At 37.3% G+C, this 13,457-nt stretch overlaps 1 protein-coding gene across 18 annotated transcripts in view; it reads right to left on the bottom strand.

Moving 5' to 3' along the window:
* RAPGEF2 (Rap guanine nucleotide exchange factor 2) overlaps positions 1 to 13,457 on the bottom strand; it is a 187,492-nt gene that overhangs the window by 69,662 nt on the left and 104,373 nt on the right. Inside the window, exon 1 of one of the 18 annotated variants that reach the window (XM_048303247.1) lies at positions 2,450 to 2,539. The exons of 14 other annotated variants lie outside the window; for them this stretch is intronic. In XM_048303247.1, the coding sequence (XP_048159204.1) occupies positions 2,450 to 2,503 (54 nt within the window). In that variant the 5' untranslated portion in view covers positions 2,504 to 2,539. Of the gene's footprint in view, positions 1 to 1,554; positions 1,903 to 2,449; positions 2,540 to 13,457 lie in introns of those variants that run through there. 3 more of the 18 variants (XM_048303250.1, XM_048303246.1, XM_048303248.1) reach the window with 3 other exon arrangements.

Below are 13,457 nucleotides of genomic sequence, written 5' to 3'. Positions count from 1 at the left end.
AGAAATACCTTGAGCTTTTTCCTTTTACTATTCCCACGTTTAGGTCCAGTCTCCATTTTGGAGAGTGAAATTCATCTCTGTGATTTAAATAACTCAAAGTTATACAACTAGAACATGACAGAGTTTGTAATGCAGAGTTTCTAAAAAGCTGGTTTGCTTTTTCCTTTATCTATAAGCACTTATTTATATCAGTTAAACTTGCTGTGCTACCAGAGTAAATCCAGAACTTTTCATTGACATTCTCTGGAGGGTAGAAAGAGCAGGAAAACCCAATATATATGCAGCTTTTTCACTTTATTCCTATTTGCCAATTCAAAGTATCCTATTCTATTTCAGCTTCTTCAGTGCTTGAGTTTCAGGAGGAAAGAAGGTGGGTTTTGTTTGGGTTTTTTTTAGATGAAGTTTTAAATATTTCATGAACACCAAACGGTTTGGTTACATGAACTCCCTCATACTTAGAATGTAATTAAAGAAGGGAAAGGAACAAAACAGTCTACAATAAGAAACTGTGATATGTCTGCTACATGTGTAAGAAAATTCACTGGACACATTCTAAAACACTTCTATAAAACATTTCTAGATTACTTTCTGTATTTCTACACAATCAACACTGAATTCTTGCAAAAAAAAAATGTTCTTCCTTCAAAAAGTTCCTGCTATGACCTCTTCCCACTATTTACAATTCTTAACTGTATCTGCTGAACGTACTATATACATTCCCATGCACATTCTAACAGACACAGTACACACAGAACATATAGTCATAAATATCTTCTCAAGAAACAAATTGTAGGATTGAAAACTATATTGAACCATATAAAATCTAGCGTGAAGATTTAAACATTTTAACTGAACAATAAGATTCTATGCATTCTTATAGAACTTACAGAACCTTTTTGTCATGCAAAACCTAAATTCCTAATTCCTGACACCTGAGGCCTTGTTAAATAATGTTTGCTCTTCTGCTTATGAATGCATTTTTCCCAAACAATAAACACAGGCAGCCTATGGGATTAAAGCATGACAAAGGTGTAGCTGACTCATGGGATCAATTAGAAAGCATCAGTACTTATGCCTTTTGTTCATTCCATGTTTTACTAACAGTTTCTGCATTTCAGCGTAAGTGCACCACAGATGTTAAACGCCATGCTACAAGGCAGCAGTACACTAGTACCATACACTAGACAGAATAAATCTATTCTTATCATCACCTACAATTATATCACTTGTTATACAGCTTACATATTGCTTTAAAGTTTTAACAAATGAATAATTATTTTAACTGAATGCTCAAAGCTTCCTGCTCAACCAAAGTATGTCAGCATTTTTTCAGTAAATTTTTAACATTCAAAAAGAACCTACAGAGTTGCCTTTTCTAAGCTAAAAACTACAACCACCAACATTAATGCCACCTCAGGTACAGCTTTCCCTCCAAACCCGCTATTAAATCCACAAGCAGGAAAGCCGGTGAGCAGGACGACAAGCAGTTTCAGTCTCCATGCAGTTTGCCCATGACAGGTTAGTGACAGAACAAACAAAATTTGCAATACTTACTGAGTGTTTCTCCTGCTGGCCCATAACTCCATGGTTAGCTTGGATTGCAAGTGGTTTCATAATGAAGAAACATAAGCTGAACTGAATTTACACATCATGTACCAATTTCTTATGGATGGCAAGTCACCCTCTACAGCATTAAATTAAAACAAGGTGGAGGGGGTGAAACCGAGCTGGAGCTAAAAGTGTCACTACTGGTAAGCTCAAAACCCCCCTCGCACTTGTAGTGCAGAGCAGCAATCCGAATGATAGCGTTAGTCTCCATTTTTGTAACACTGAAAGTCTAAGCATGTCAGGACGCACAGAGCTTGATGAAACCCTACATATCCAGCATCCATTCAAGGGAACAAAACCATTCCCAGAGCCTGAGGAATGAGGGGGGGGGGGGGGGGGGGGGGGGGGGAGGACGAAAAAAAAGCTAAAATGGCTGACTGCACAGAGACTCCCTCAAAAAGGCTTAATACAGTATTATATTAGTCAGGGTGCAGGAACCAGCCTCCAGCACTCAGTCAAGCATTGTTAATACTCCTGTTTCATTTGCAATCACACACTCACAAATGCAGCCTCCCCCCTCCCGCCACCACTACCCTCCACTCCCCCAAAATCAGGGCAGCGCACACGAATAGGGACCTCCTCCCCTGGCTGCTAATGATGCTGACAGAGTAGTGACCAGTGATCTCTGTTCCACTCAGCTAACCAAGTTTGCACAATTAATCTTAGCAGCATGACATTGATGGACATTTAATTTTATGATGCCTGTTCCTCACAATCAAGACAAGCACTTCTACCGCCCAAAGAGTCAGCAACAAAAATACAACACAGTTACACACACAAAAACCCAGAGAATCATGAGTCTGAATGCAATACGCCAATATAATTACGTTATTGTGCTTACTTTGGAAGACCATGGCTGCAGGCAGTTGGCATAGCAACGCACAAGGAAAGCCATTTCCTGGGTAGAAAGAATGCTTCCTTTTCTAAATAAAAAATTCCTCTTAGGATACAAACGGCATTGCTGCTTCCTGCAGAAAGCAAAGACACTGAAGTCTGTCTCTTAACCTGCACACAGGCACACACTCAATGCAGTTCGAGTGATGTAAGTGGATTTCTCTCTCTCTCTCTCCTCTCCCTCCCTCTCCCTTTATCCACCGAAATATTCGAGTCAAATGGAAGACACATTCCTAGAGGCTCGCCCCCTTCGATACTTAACTGTTTCACTCATTAAGGTAGAGATGGACAATGCAGATAAAACAGCAAGCTCCTGCCTGTGTCTGGTATCAGCCTCGGAAGATCAAGGCATCCCCAGAGGGGAGGGATCCGTTTGCTGCTGGCTCCCAAGAATGTCACTGAAGTCAGGGTGGGAATGAGGACCCACGTTTACCTCGCCAAATCCTGAACTGAACACGACTTTTCAAGAAGATAATGCTAGAACAGACACATCACCTCCCTTTTCCCCCACCCAAAAGAGAGCTGCTGCAGAGCTGTAAACATTTTTATCACGTATTAGCAAACAGTGCTCTTGATGAGCTCTCTCAGATTTTCAGCAGCTTCGCCCCTTCACAGGCCACAGACATCCATCCACGGGGTGTGGGAGGTACATGTCCAGGCACCTTGAACATACCATTGCAAGCCTTTCTGAATATAGCTCCTGCTTCTCCTAGCACACTGAATACACAAATTTTACTAAAAACACATGGGGATACAGGTGAAGAGACTGAGATAAATACGGCATTTATAATTCTCCCCTCAGAATGTAATTTGTATCTTAAACTCAGAAATATCCCCAGTCACTCCCATTCACACTACACCACTTCTCACACTGTAATAGCACAATCATGCTGCAGAGGAGCTGAAATGCAACGGGGACTGTGCTCAAGCAATAAATTCTCTGCCCCACACAATGCACCTGTTAAGTGCCACAGGTTTGTACCACTTGACAGAGGATTGACCAAGCCAGGCACATGACATTCTTCCATTAGGCTTCAACTTTAGTACAGTTCTCTGTCACATCTTTACAACACATTCTTTAAAATCAGAGACCATCTGGCCTTACAATAATTTCGAAGTATTTTTTTTTCCCCAACAAGGACAATAGAAGAAAAGACTTAACAGTTGTTACAGAGGCAAAATACACAGGAAAAAAATTGGATACTACAGAATACTATGTCATACAATCTGCAGCTGCCTTCCCCCAAATTAACATGTACACTGATAATGAGTTTAGTTTGTTACACATTGATTTCCTTCACTCCTGGCAATGATTGCTAGCAAATGAGGCTATAAAAATTAGTGGAAATTAATTCTAGTAAAGCCAGAAAAGATCCTGAAATAATCCAGTCTATTTTTTGCACAATTCTTCTATGGACACATTTTCACACACAACACCTTTTAAACTGAATGTATTTGTATTTATGAGAGTTTAATGACACACCCTTGGTCTTCTAGTATATTCTAAAAGATAAGTTATTCTCAATTACAACAATTAGTTGAGAATTTTGAAAGTCTTTGCCATGTGCCAATGCAACTAACAGATGATTTTAAAACATTAAATTATGCTTAAGCCTTGTAAAACAGTTCAATGCTGAGTGCAATCAATTTTCTGAGGAAGTAGTAATCAGAAGTAGCAGAAGTTATGAATTCTAGGAAACTTAGGCAAACCCTCTCTAGAACAAAATTTAAAAATACTACTTGTTGACAAAGCAATAAAACCCTTTTCAGTCTGATTGGGTGGCCTTGCAGTTAACACCATGAGCAGAATTTGAGTGTGGTATTTTATGCTCACATCAGGAAAAAAATGAAGTTCTGCCAAAACAGAAACATCTCCCCAGCACAGGAAGGCAGCACACCACTTTCTGAACTCCATCACACACACACAACTACCAACATGCATTCTCTCTGTATCAAATGATATTTCCAGCTAAAATCCAGCACAGGTTTCTGTGGCATAAGCCTTCCAGAGTAACATGAAAACATGATTAAACCCATCAAAATAGTAGCAAAACACAAAACTTTCATGTAACAATGCCATGAAACACTGTCTTACTACTTATGCTGGTCACCAGTATACACCTTTACTCATCTGTTAGTAAATTAAGTCAGTACTTTGTACATGAATGCAAAAAGTTTTATCAACCTAACAAAGTTTAATTGATGTTCACATGTATTAGACTGAAAAATTAGCCTCTTTACATTCAAAATGTGAAAAGTGACATTTATGTAATTAGGTGAAGAAAACACCACTCACAGACAATTTGTGAGTCAAAACAAGTTTTCAGAAATAAATGGTTGATTCCATTTCCCTCCTCCTCCCTCCTCAACTGCCATCATTTCCAGATACAGTGTGATTGTATGTACTGTCCATTTTCAGTTCAAAAAATACTTCAATAGAATTTGTATTTCATAAAAAATAATTAAAGCTGAAGTCCAGTGAATAGTTAGAGGTTACAGTGAAAAACGATTGGAATTTAAATCAGTGTAAAACACAAGAACAATATATTGTGGAAAGTTTCTATCATAACCAAGTATAAATACATCATAGAAAACCTACCTGCAACTTTGTGCTCATGGGTTTTCCAAAACCCATGTAAGAACTCCTTGCTTAGACTTAAAAGTTTGGGAGGGGGGGGGGGGGGGGGGGGGGAACCAAAAAAAACCAAAAAACAAGACAGTTTTGCAAACATTTTTAGGCTATTATAGTGAGATATTAATAAACCTGACATGCAATAATTGCACATGAGCTATCCATGGCTGCTTTCAAAATACTGTATTTATTAAAAAAATTGTGTCCCTTTATGAGCCACAGAAAAGAATGTTTAAAAAACATTTCAGAAGCAACTATAAATGTATGGACATCCTAGAACTAGCCCATAGGATTATGGATTCATAAACAATACTGAATTCTAGGTAGAAATTGGCAGAGATCTCAGCAGCTTGTATCATCTGCCTGAAATGTCTCTCAACTATTTCATATTCTATCTCACCATGTACATTATATACATTATCAACTCTTATTAATTATTATATATTATCAACTATTTTATATTCTATCTCACTCATATATACCATCTCACATGGATATCATTCTCCTAAGCAGTACCAACAACATTTGGAGTATTAAACCTTTTTAGGTTAATGACAAATGCTGTAACAACAGATTAACTCAATTCCTCAGTTTCAAGCAGTCACCTTAACTCACAACTACTTACAGAAGTAGTTAAATTTTTATACACATTACATACACAGAGACCATTCTTTTCCTGAAGTACCTCAAAACCAGAAATTATCAGCACATTTTCCCCTTCCCTTTAAACACAATGTAAAGTATCATTTCCTTCATGTTCAAATATCTAGGCAAAAACCAACAGAACACTCTAAGGTCATCGAATTTACTGCCACTGCATGACTCCAGTAGCTAGAAAAAACATTCACAGTGAAGGGACAATTACACAGATATTACACAGCTGTGTAGGTGGAATAACAGACAGCTAAATTGAAGAGTGCAAGAATGGAGTACATAATTTTAAGGAAAATAAGGCACAGCTATCTTCTCTTTCCCCCGCCCTCCTCACTTGGAAAGAAGTGGAAGTTTAAAACTTAAATTTAAGCTCAGGGCTATTGGACACAACACTGTTAAGCTCCCAGGAGCATGCTTCTGAATTTTATAATGCTGGTGGTTCTCTGCCTCCCAACCTTACCAGAGAGATTACTACATAACAATCTGTTGCTCCCATCAGATTTAAAAACGCCAACTGAAACCACTAAAAACCCAGAACAATAATGCACTCAAAATGCTACAGTACATTTAAATGTCCCATACAATATGTAACTCTTATTTCTGAAATATTCAGACAAATTTACTGCCAACAATTTAAATCTCTGGCCATATGACCCAATTTCATGCAAGCGAGTTCCTATTTATCAGCATAAAGCAGACATGGGATGTCTAGGCACATCTATCCCTGCTAGTATTTTCTCAAGAACTTTGAGAACTTTAAATAAAACTGTTGAATAAAATTACCAAATATGTTCTCCAAGCTACTAAAATACCACTTTGGCCAAAACACACAGATAAAGTAACAGTATTCACCATGTTAATTATTTTTTTTTAAATTCATGAAGCTGTGGCACTGCCATCACTACAAAGATGTTTACTGCGCAACTGGTGACACCAAAGCAAGACTTACAGCAGGGTGGTGTGTGCTGTTTTGATAACACATTTACTAATGTTACAGACCATTTGAACAAATGCCCTTCTGTTGAACTGCTGCTGCAGATGAATCTATAATCCAGATCTTTAAAATAATGGCAAGCCCAGAGCAGTTGGGCTGGTGCCTCAGCTGGGTGGATGTGCCGTAGGCTGCCAATCTTCCCTCTGACGGCAGACTCATTTGTCACCTTCTGTGCACAGCTCTGCTTTCAGCACAGCAAACTTTCTATTTGCATGCCATCCATCTTAAAATGGGAGCAAGTCATAGTATTCATCTAAAATACTTGCCATTGAATTCTGTTCGACAACTATGCTAGAGCAGGTATGAAGAAAACCTGTAACTGATGGACACTCATCCAAAATGTGACAAGACACCCTATTTCCAGAATATCTAAATTAACTTATAAAACTGACTTGAGCAAAGGCTCATCACAGCACCAGAGCACAGAAACTTTTTTCTGGACTCCATAATTATTTATGCTTTTTATCCAACAATGCTTTTAGGGGAAGAAAAAAAACCAACAACCAACAAACAAAAGTAAAAAATAAACATATCTTTTGTGTTCCTTCTAGGTCAAAATCATATATAATATGTATGTTTGTGAAGTCACTTTAGGTGATGTTTAACTGATTTACCTGCAATTTTTACACAAAGCAAAGCGTTCGTTCTTACACAAGCCGTATGTTAATGCATATTAACATGGCTTTAAAACTATACATCACCATTATTAAATGTAAAACTTAGGCACAAAATTTGCTATATTAATGACTTCCGTTGGCAGAATGGTCACAGATTAGTTTCATTTCCTAAGCTCTTTCAGTACTTCAGAAGTGAAAAAAATGCATTATGTCAGGACAGGTGGAAGTTTTTCCCAACGTTTACAAAATTTTCTCATGTTGGTGTAATGACCAGATTTAACAATGGCACGTTAATTACATCAGAGAATGTGAGAAAGTGCTTTCTGTTTTTAAACTGGGAAAAAAAAGCATGAAAGCAAAACAGCAGACACACTGTTAAGGTCAAGAATCACAATCTCAAGCATACAGGAGTAGCAAGTTGTCTTTACCGGATCTAAACTTTGACACCCACACCTGCTGGGGATGAGGTTCACTACTGAGATACAAATCGGCCCACTATCCTGGAGGGAAAACAAACAAACGAAAACATCCACAAAAACTCCCACATATCATTGTGTCCATACCAATTTCACATCAGGAATCTAGGGACACAAGTCCTTCATTTATGTGAGGCAACCCTCAAATATCACATTCTTTGCTGTAGAACAACGTAGGAAAACTCTATAGAAGGCGGATAACTGCATACCTCTTTCATCTGTATCCTACTGCTTCGCTGTTCAAAGGTAAAAATAAAACTCAGGATTTTTCTGAGATCAATCAACTGCCCAAATTCTATATCGTTATGGTCAGTAGTAGCTCCATTGAAACCTGAAATACGCTGACATACTTGCATCACAAGGATGATTGCTGTGGCAGAGGACTGAATGTATCTGAGACCAAGCAAGGTAGGGGAACAATTATTTAATGTCTCAATATTAATGGATTAAAACCAAACAAACCCCAGGTTTTTAAGTCTCCTGCAAATGCTAGTTGGTTTTCTGTTGGTTTTGTTGTTTGTTTATTCATTGGGTGACTTCAGCAGTAGTGGAGGGGTGTTATTTTTGTTCTAAGCGAATACTATATGCTTTCTAACAACACTTTCCCTTGAACTTACTTAGAAGCTTTAAGGGATAATCTGAAATTCTGTTCAAGGTGCAGATGTAGATGGGGTCAGCAGGAAACCACCAGACTGTCTGTTCATCTTTTTTAATGTGTACTTGGACATTTCCCAGAGTAACTTACTACTTATCTCTGGTGTTTTGAGGAAGTTTAACTTTGAAAGAGCTGGTTGCTGTTACAGAGAATTTTCACTCACTTCAGTTGTCTGTTGGAAAGAAGTAACTCTTGTTTTTGTCTCCAGTCACAGTCTCATGCCAGGAGACTCTCTGAAGAGCCTGCTCCAGGGGTTCCCAATTAAAATCAACACTGAAGAGTTTAGCAGTGTAAGATCATTTTCTTTTGGGAGAACTCTCTCCTCATGCCCCTTCATATCCTCTCTTGTGTAATGCACCATGTACCAACATATCTTGAGAGCTTTGTGCCCTGCCTCTAGCAACTGTACAGAAATAATTTATACAGATCTTTAATCAGTAACAAACCACATGCAACTTCACTTGTCCCTTACTTTTAAAATAATTATCAAGCAAAGTGAGCCAAATTGCTTTTATATAGGAAAAAAGTCAAACCACGACATTATATCCTTCAAATACAGAAAACTTACTATAAAACTCCAAGAAATGCCCTTTCCCTTTCCTCTTCCTCAATCAAATAAATCAGGAAGGCAATTACCATCACTTGACAGATGTTCCATTTTGCAAATGTAACACTACATTTTTTCCTTCCAATTACAAGATCAGCTACTTAGATATAAAAGTGTTAAATAAAAATAGGTAGAAGTGCACCTACCAGACTGAGTGTCCCTAATAATTTGTTTCTACATGATTTTGTATTCTAAGACTGGTGTCAGGATTCCTATTTTTAAAGTGGTCTTTTGTGCACCCCAGATCATTTGAAGACTTTAAAACAAGTTAGCTGCAGGCCTTTACATTCACCAAATTACAGTGTTCAAGTGTAATATATAATTTAGAAGTAAAAGGAAGGAAAAGTAAAATATTTTACATTTTAGCACATGCACATACACACTTATAAAATAATGCAAAAGTGTGAGAACACAGTATGTGTAGGTTTTCTGCCAGCCACATCAACAATACACAACACCTGCCAGCTGCTCCAGCTGCATGTCAAAACTTTACTGTCTGAAAATCCAAATATAATTAAGGCTAACCACACAAACCTAAGGCCCAGCTCCCAATACCCATAACTCATACAACAGAATATTAACATTTAATTAGACCTTGCATTAAAAAAAAGGCTTTTTCATTAAAAAAAAAAATTAGAAAATCTTTTCATCAGAAAACTGTAAATACAAGGAATTTAAGAAGTGCTTAAAAAATATGACTACACAACAGGGTGGTGAAGGACAGGGAAAGAAGTTACACACAAACCTTGTGTTAAATTCAAGGCAACTACCTTGCTTTACTTAGGACTTGGTAGATCTCCTGAACTGAACTGTCACTCAATGAAGGATGAAGTGTGGAAAAGGGCATTTACACTCAGCAGGATGTAGCTTGGGCACTGTAATACACACATCTACCCAATAAAGTTGAAAAGGGTTTACCCATCACACACTGGACCTGCTCCAGCATCTCAATGTCCTTTTTGCAGTGAGAGACCCAAAACTTAACACAGGATTTCAGGAGTGGCCTCACCAGTTCTGAGTACAGCGTGACAATCACTGCTGATCCAGGCCAGAATGTCATTGGCCTTCTTGGAATTTGGAACATTACATTTTCCCCACGTTTCAATTCTATACTTTCTTAGTTGCTTAGGATATTTTCACTACTGAATTTGTTAATTTTTTTAGAGCTTTGAAATTCACTCAGCCAAATGATAATTTGAAACTAGTCAAGTCAAATACAAGGCTTTATTAAAAGTACTCAGGATCACCTAGTAATACTAATAATTTTATCTTTAAGTCACTATGTCAAGCTCAGGTCACATAACCGTGGCTCAGATGCTTGGGAAAAAAATGAACTGACAGATTCTTTCCATCCTTTAGTGGGCAAATAACCACTACTACACTACTACTATCACTCATACTCGTCTGTACAGAAATGCCAGCATTGAAAGGATCTGTACTGGCATTCTACAAATATAATATGGCAGATCCCATTTCCCCATATGTACTTTATATACAAACAGTGTTTCTAACTCAACAACCTTATGTTAATGAGGATATCCTTTTTTAAAAATATTTAAGAACACATGTATATATTTGCTTTTTTAATTTTCCTCAGCTCTAATCACAGAATATGCTGAGTTGGAAGGGACCCACAAGGATCATCGAGTCCAAGTGGTGGAAATTCAATATTTGTATTTAGTTACATTATGCAGTGATTAATTTAGAAAAGAGTTATGAAAAATCCATTTTTCTACTGCATGAACAACTTTCTGCCTTGATGACATACCTCACATTTAGTTTTATACCCTACATCTCAGAAAAACAATCTTTTATATAGTATAAAAGAGCGCATCACAAGTCAGTAGCAGCAATAAAATCATGCTACTCTAGAAAATCTATGTTGTTATTAAACAAAGTTTTACATATGTGTGCTCATAAAGTATTGGCAACTCTACAAGCTGTAAACAGGACCTAATGCCATTAATATGTCAAAAAAAAAAAACTTCAGAAATATTACTGACACTTCAGTTGCAGAAAATACTGCACAGCTTCAATGCTTCTCTTTGACTTTCCAAATCTAATCACAATTACAAATCCAGTTATGACATCAATGTGAGCCCTTCCAAAGGGAATCTAAGAACAGTAAATCCCAATGGATATAAGAGTTCTGCAGTAGGGATGATGTAATTTATAAAAATAGACAATCTCAGATAGAAGCTTCAAGTTGAGTAAATAACACACTGCATGTCATTAATTTTGCATTAGCTTGCCAGTAGTCATTACTAAAAGGATGATGAACTAACATTTTTGCTTTGCTTCGGGGGCTACACAAAATAATATAGCAGCATTGCTCATATATTACCAATAACACAAAACTTAATACATAGCTTGAAACAGTAACAGTCCCTTACAACACGGCTGAAGGAAGGAAGCTGTGTGGCTAAAATGGTGGTGTTTTGCCAGAACACACAGAACAGAAGGATAGGAATTACTTCTTGCCATTATAACGTTACCAGTGGATGTTCCCATGAAGAAACATCCAACTTCCATTTAAAAAAAATGGTTACCATGAGCTGCCCAAATCATATCACGTGTTTTGCTTTTCAGGTAAAATTATCCCACCATTTTTGTAGCGTCTCACTTCAAAACGCACCTAACATGTATAACACAGTCACAATCTTCAGGAATTAATCCTCCTGGCTGTGTTCAAATATACAGACTACGTACATCTATTTAGTATTTTGTATTACTTCCCATTATGACATACACATGAAGCTCATTTGAAATTGTGAGCAGATCATCACCACCATGGAATAATAAAAGCAGTTGCTTTTGAAGTTACACGCTGAATTTTGTAGATGAAGAAAAGCAACAAATATCCTTCTTGGTAAAAGGACACTTCCACTTGGCAGTGTTAAGAACCATCCCCTTTCTTTTATTAATGGAACAATCAATACAGTATATTTTATTTTCAACATGAACACTAGAAATGTTAAGTAAATTATTTTAAACTGTTTTGTTATTAATAGAGACAAATTTGTTTGGGCAAACAAGCATGCATTATTTCTGCTAACGTGTTTAAAACTCTGCATACCATGCTACTCCTCATCAGCAACACTCGGCAAATTTAGGTGTATACACAATTACGTTTTTCTGCTGACATTACTTAAATCAATTTGTGTCATAACCAAGAACAGAGTGAGTTCAGTTCAATTTATATTTATGTGAGGCAATCTTCTTGCTTTCATTTGCATAAGCCACACAGCAGAACCTTCTCAGCTTCCGTCCTCCTTGCTCTTCAAATTCTTCCTCTATCTGGGGAAAAATCAGTTACCAGCAAGTTCCAAAATTGAGTCTATTTAAATAGGTCCAGGTACCATAACTCATACTAGCCTCTAAAGCTAAAACCCTCGAACATCCTGCACGCCAAACGTTTCTGACAACCAAGTGTATTTGTCCTCACTTGGTCCTCTGGGCGCTTTTTTCCTTTGTAAATAGACTTGCAACACTTCAAGGATGCTGAAAAAATTGGTTTTCCCTCCAACCTCTCCACATCCTTTACACCTTTTCACAAAGCCAAGCTTTCATTGTGTCCACCACTCCTTCTTGCCCACTGTCCCATCAAATGATTTTCTTAGATGTGGTTCTTTCTTCCTAAAAGCAAGATTTTCTTACTGTTAATGTGAATACTCACTATTGGGCCTGTTGTTTGTTTTCTGTTCTATTAAGTGATCTTGTATTAGAATGGAAGTTCTAGATATTTCTAAAAATCATCAGGAACATTAAAAGCTGCAGCTATTTACAAACTTGAAAGAATGACATTGTTCCTTTAAACAGATTTCTTGTAGACTGGGTATCTGGCAACTGTTTCTACAGATTCAAACTAATGTAAAACAACTGAAATTCCACAAGACAACTAAGTGCATTATGACACTGGCATCAATTTACCATGTAAAAAACAATGCACTAACATGAATACATTATATCAAGCTACATCACAACAGTGCAAAGCCCACACTGTTGAAAAGCAAGCACATATGAAGTATTTCATGATCATATGCAGTGTGGTCCGTGGCAGGACATGCAGCAACGTGTATTTTACAACATACAACATAAGCAAACATGCAGAGAAGCAATGGTATTCTGCTGGTTTTTAACATTAAAGGTCATCCCAAATTACACTGGACTTCTGTAACAAAGCGCTAAAATTGAATCAACTTTTTGGAATTCTCATCTACTGTGTTAACTACCGCAAAACACTGCTTGTCATCTTATAAACTTCCACATTGCCTCAGTAGCCACACAGTGAAAAAAGGAAAAGAACAACAAAATTCAGGC

The sequence above is a fragment of the Corvus hawaiiensis genome, chromosome 5, assembly GCF_020740725.1.
Source record: "Corvus hawaiiensis isolate bCorHaw1 chromosome 5, bCorHaw1.pri.cur, whole genome shotgun sequence".
NCBI classification, from domain to species: domain Eukaryota; kingdom Metazoa; phylum Chordata; class Aves; order Passeriformes; family Corvidae; genus Corvus; species Corvus hawaiiensis.
This window is presented reverse-complemented; position numbering and strand designations above follow the sequence as displayed.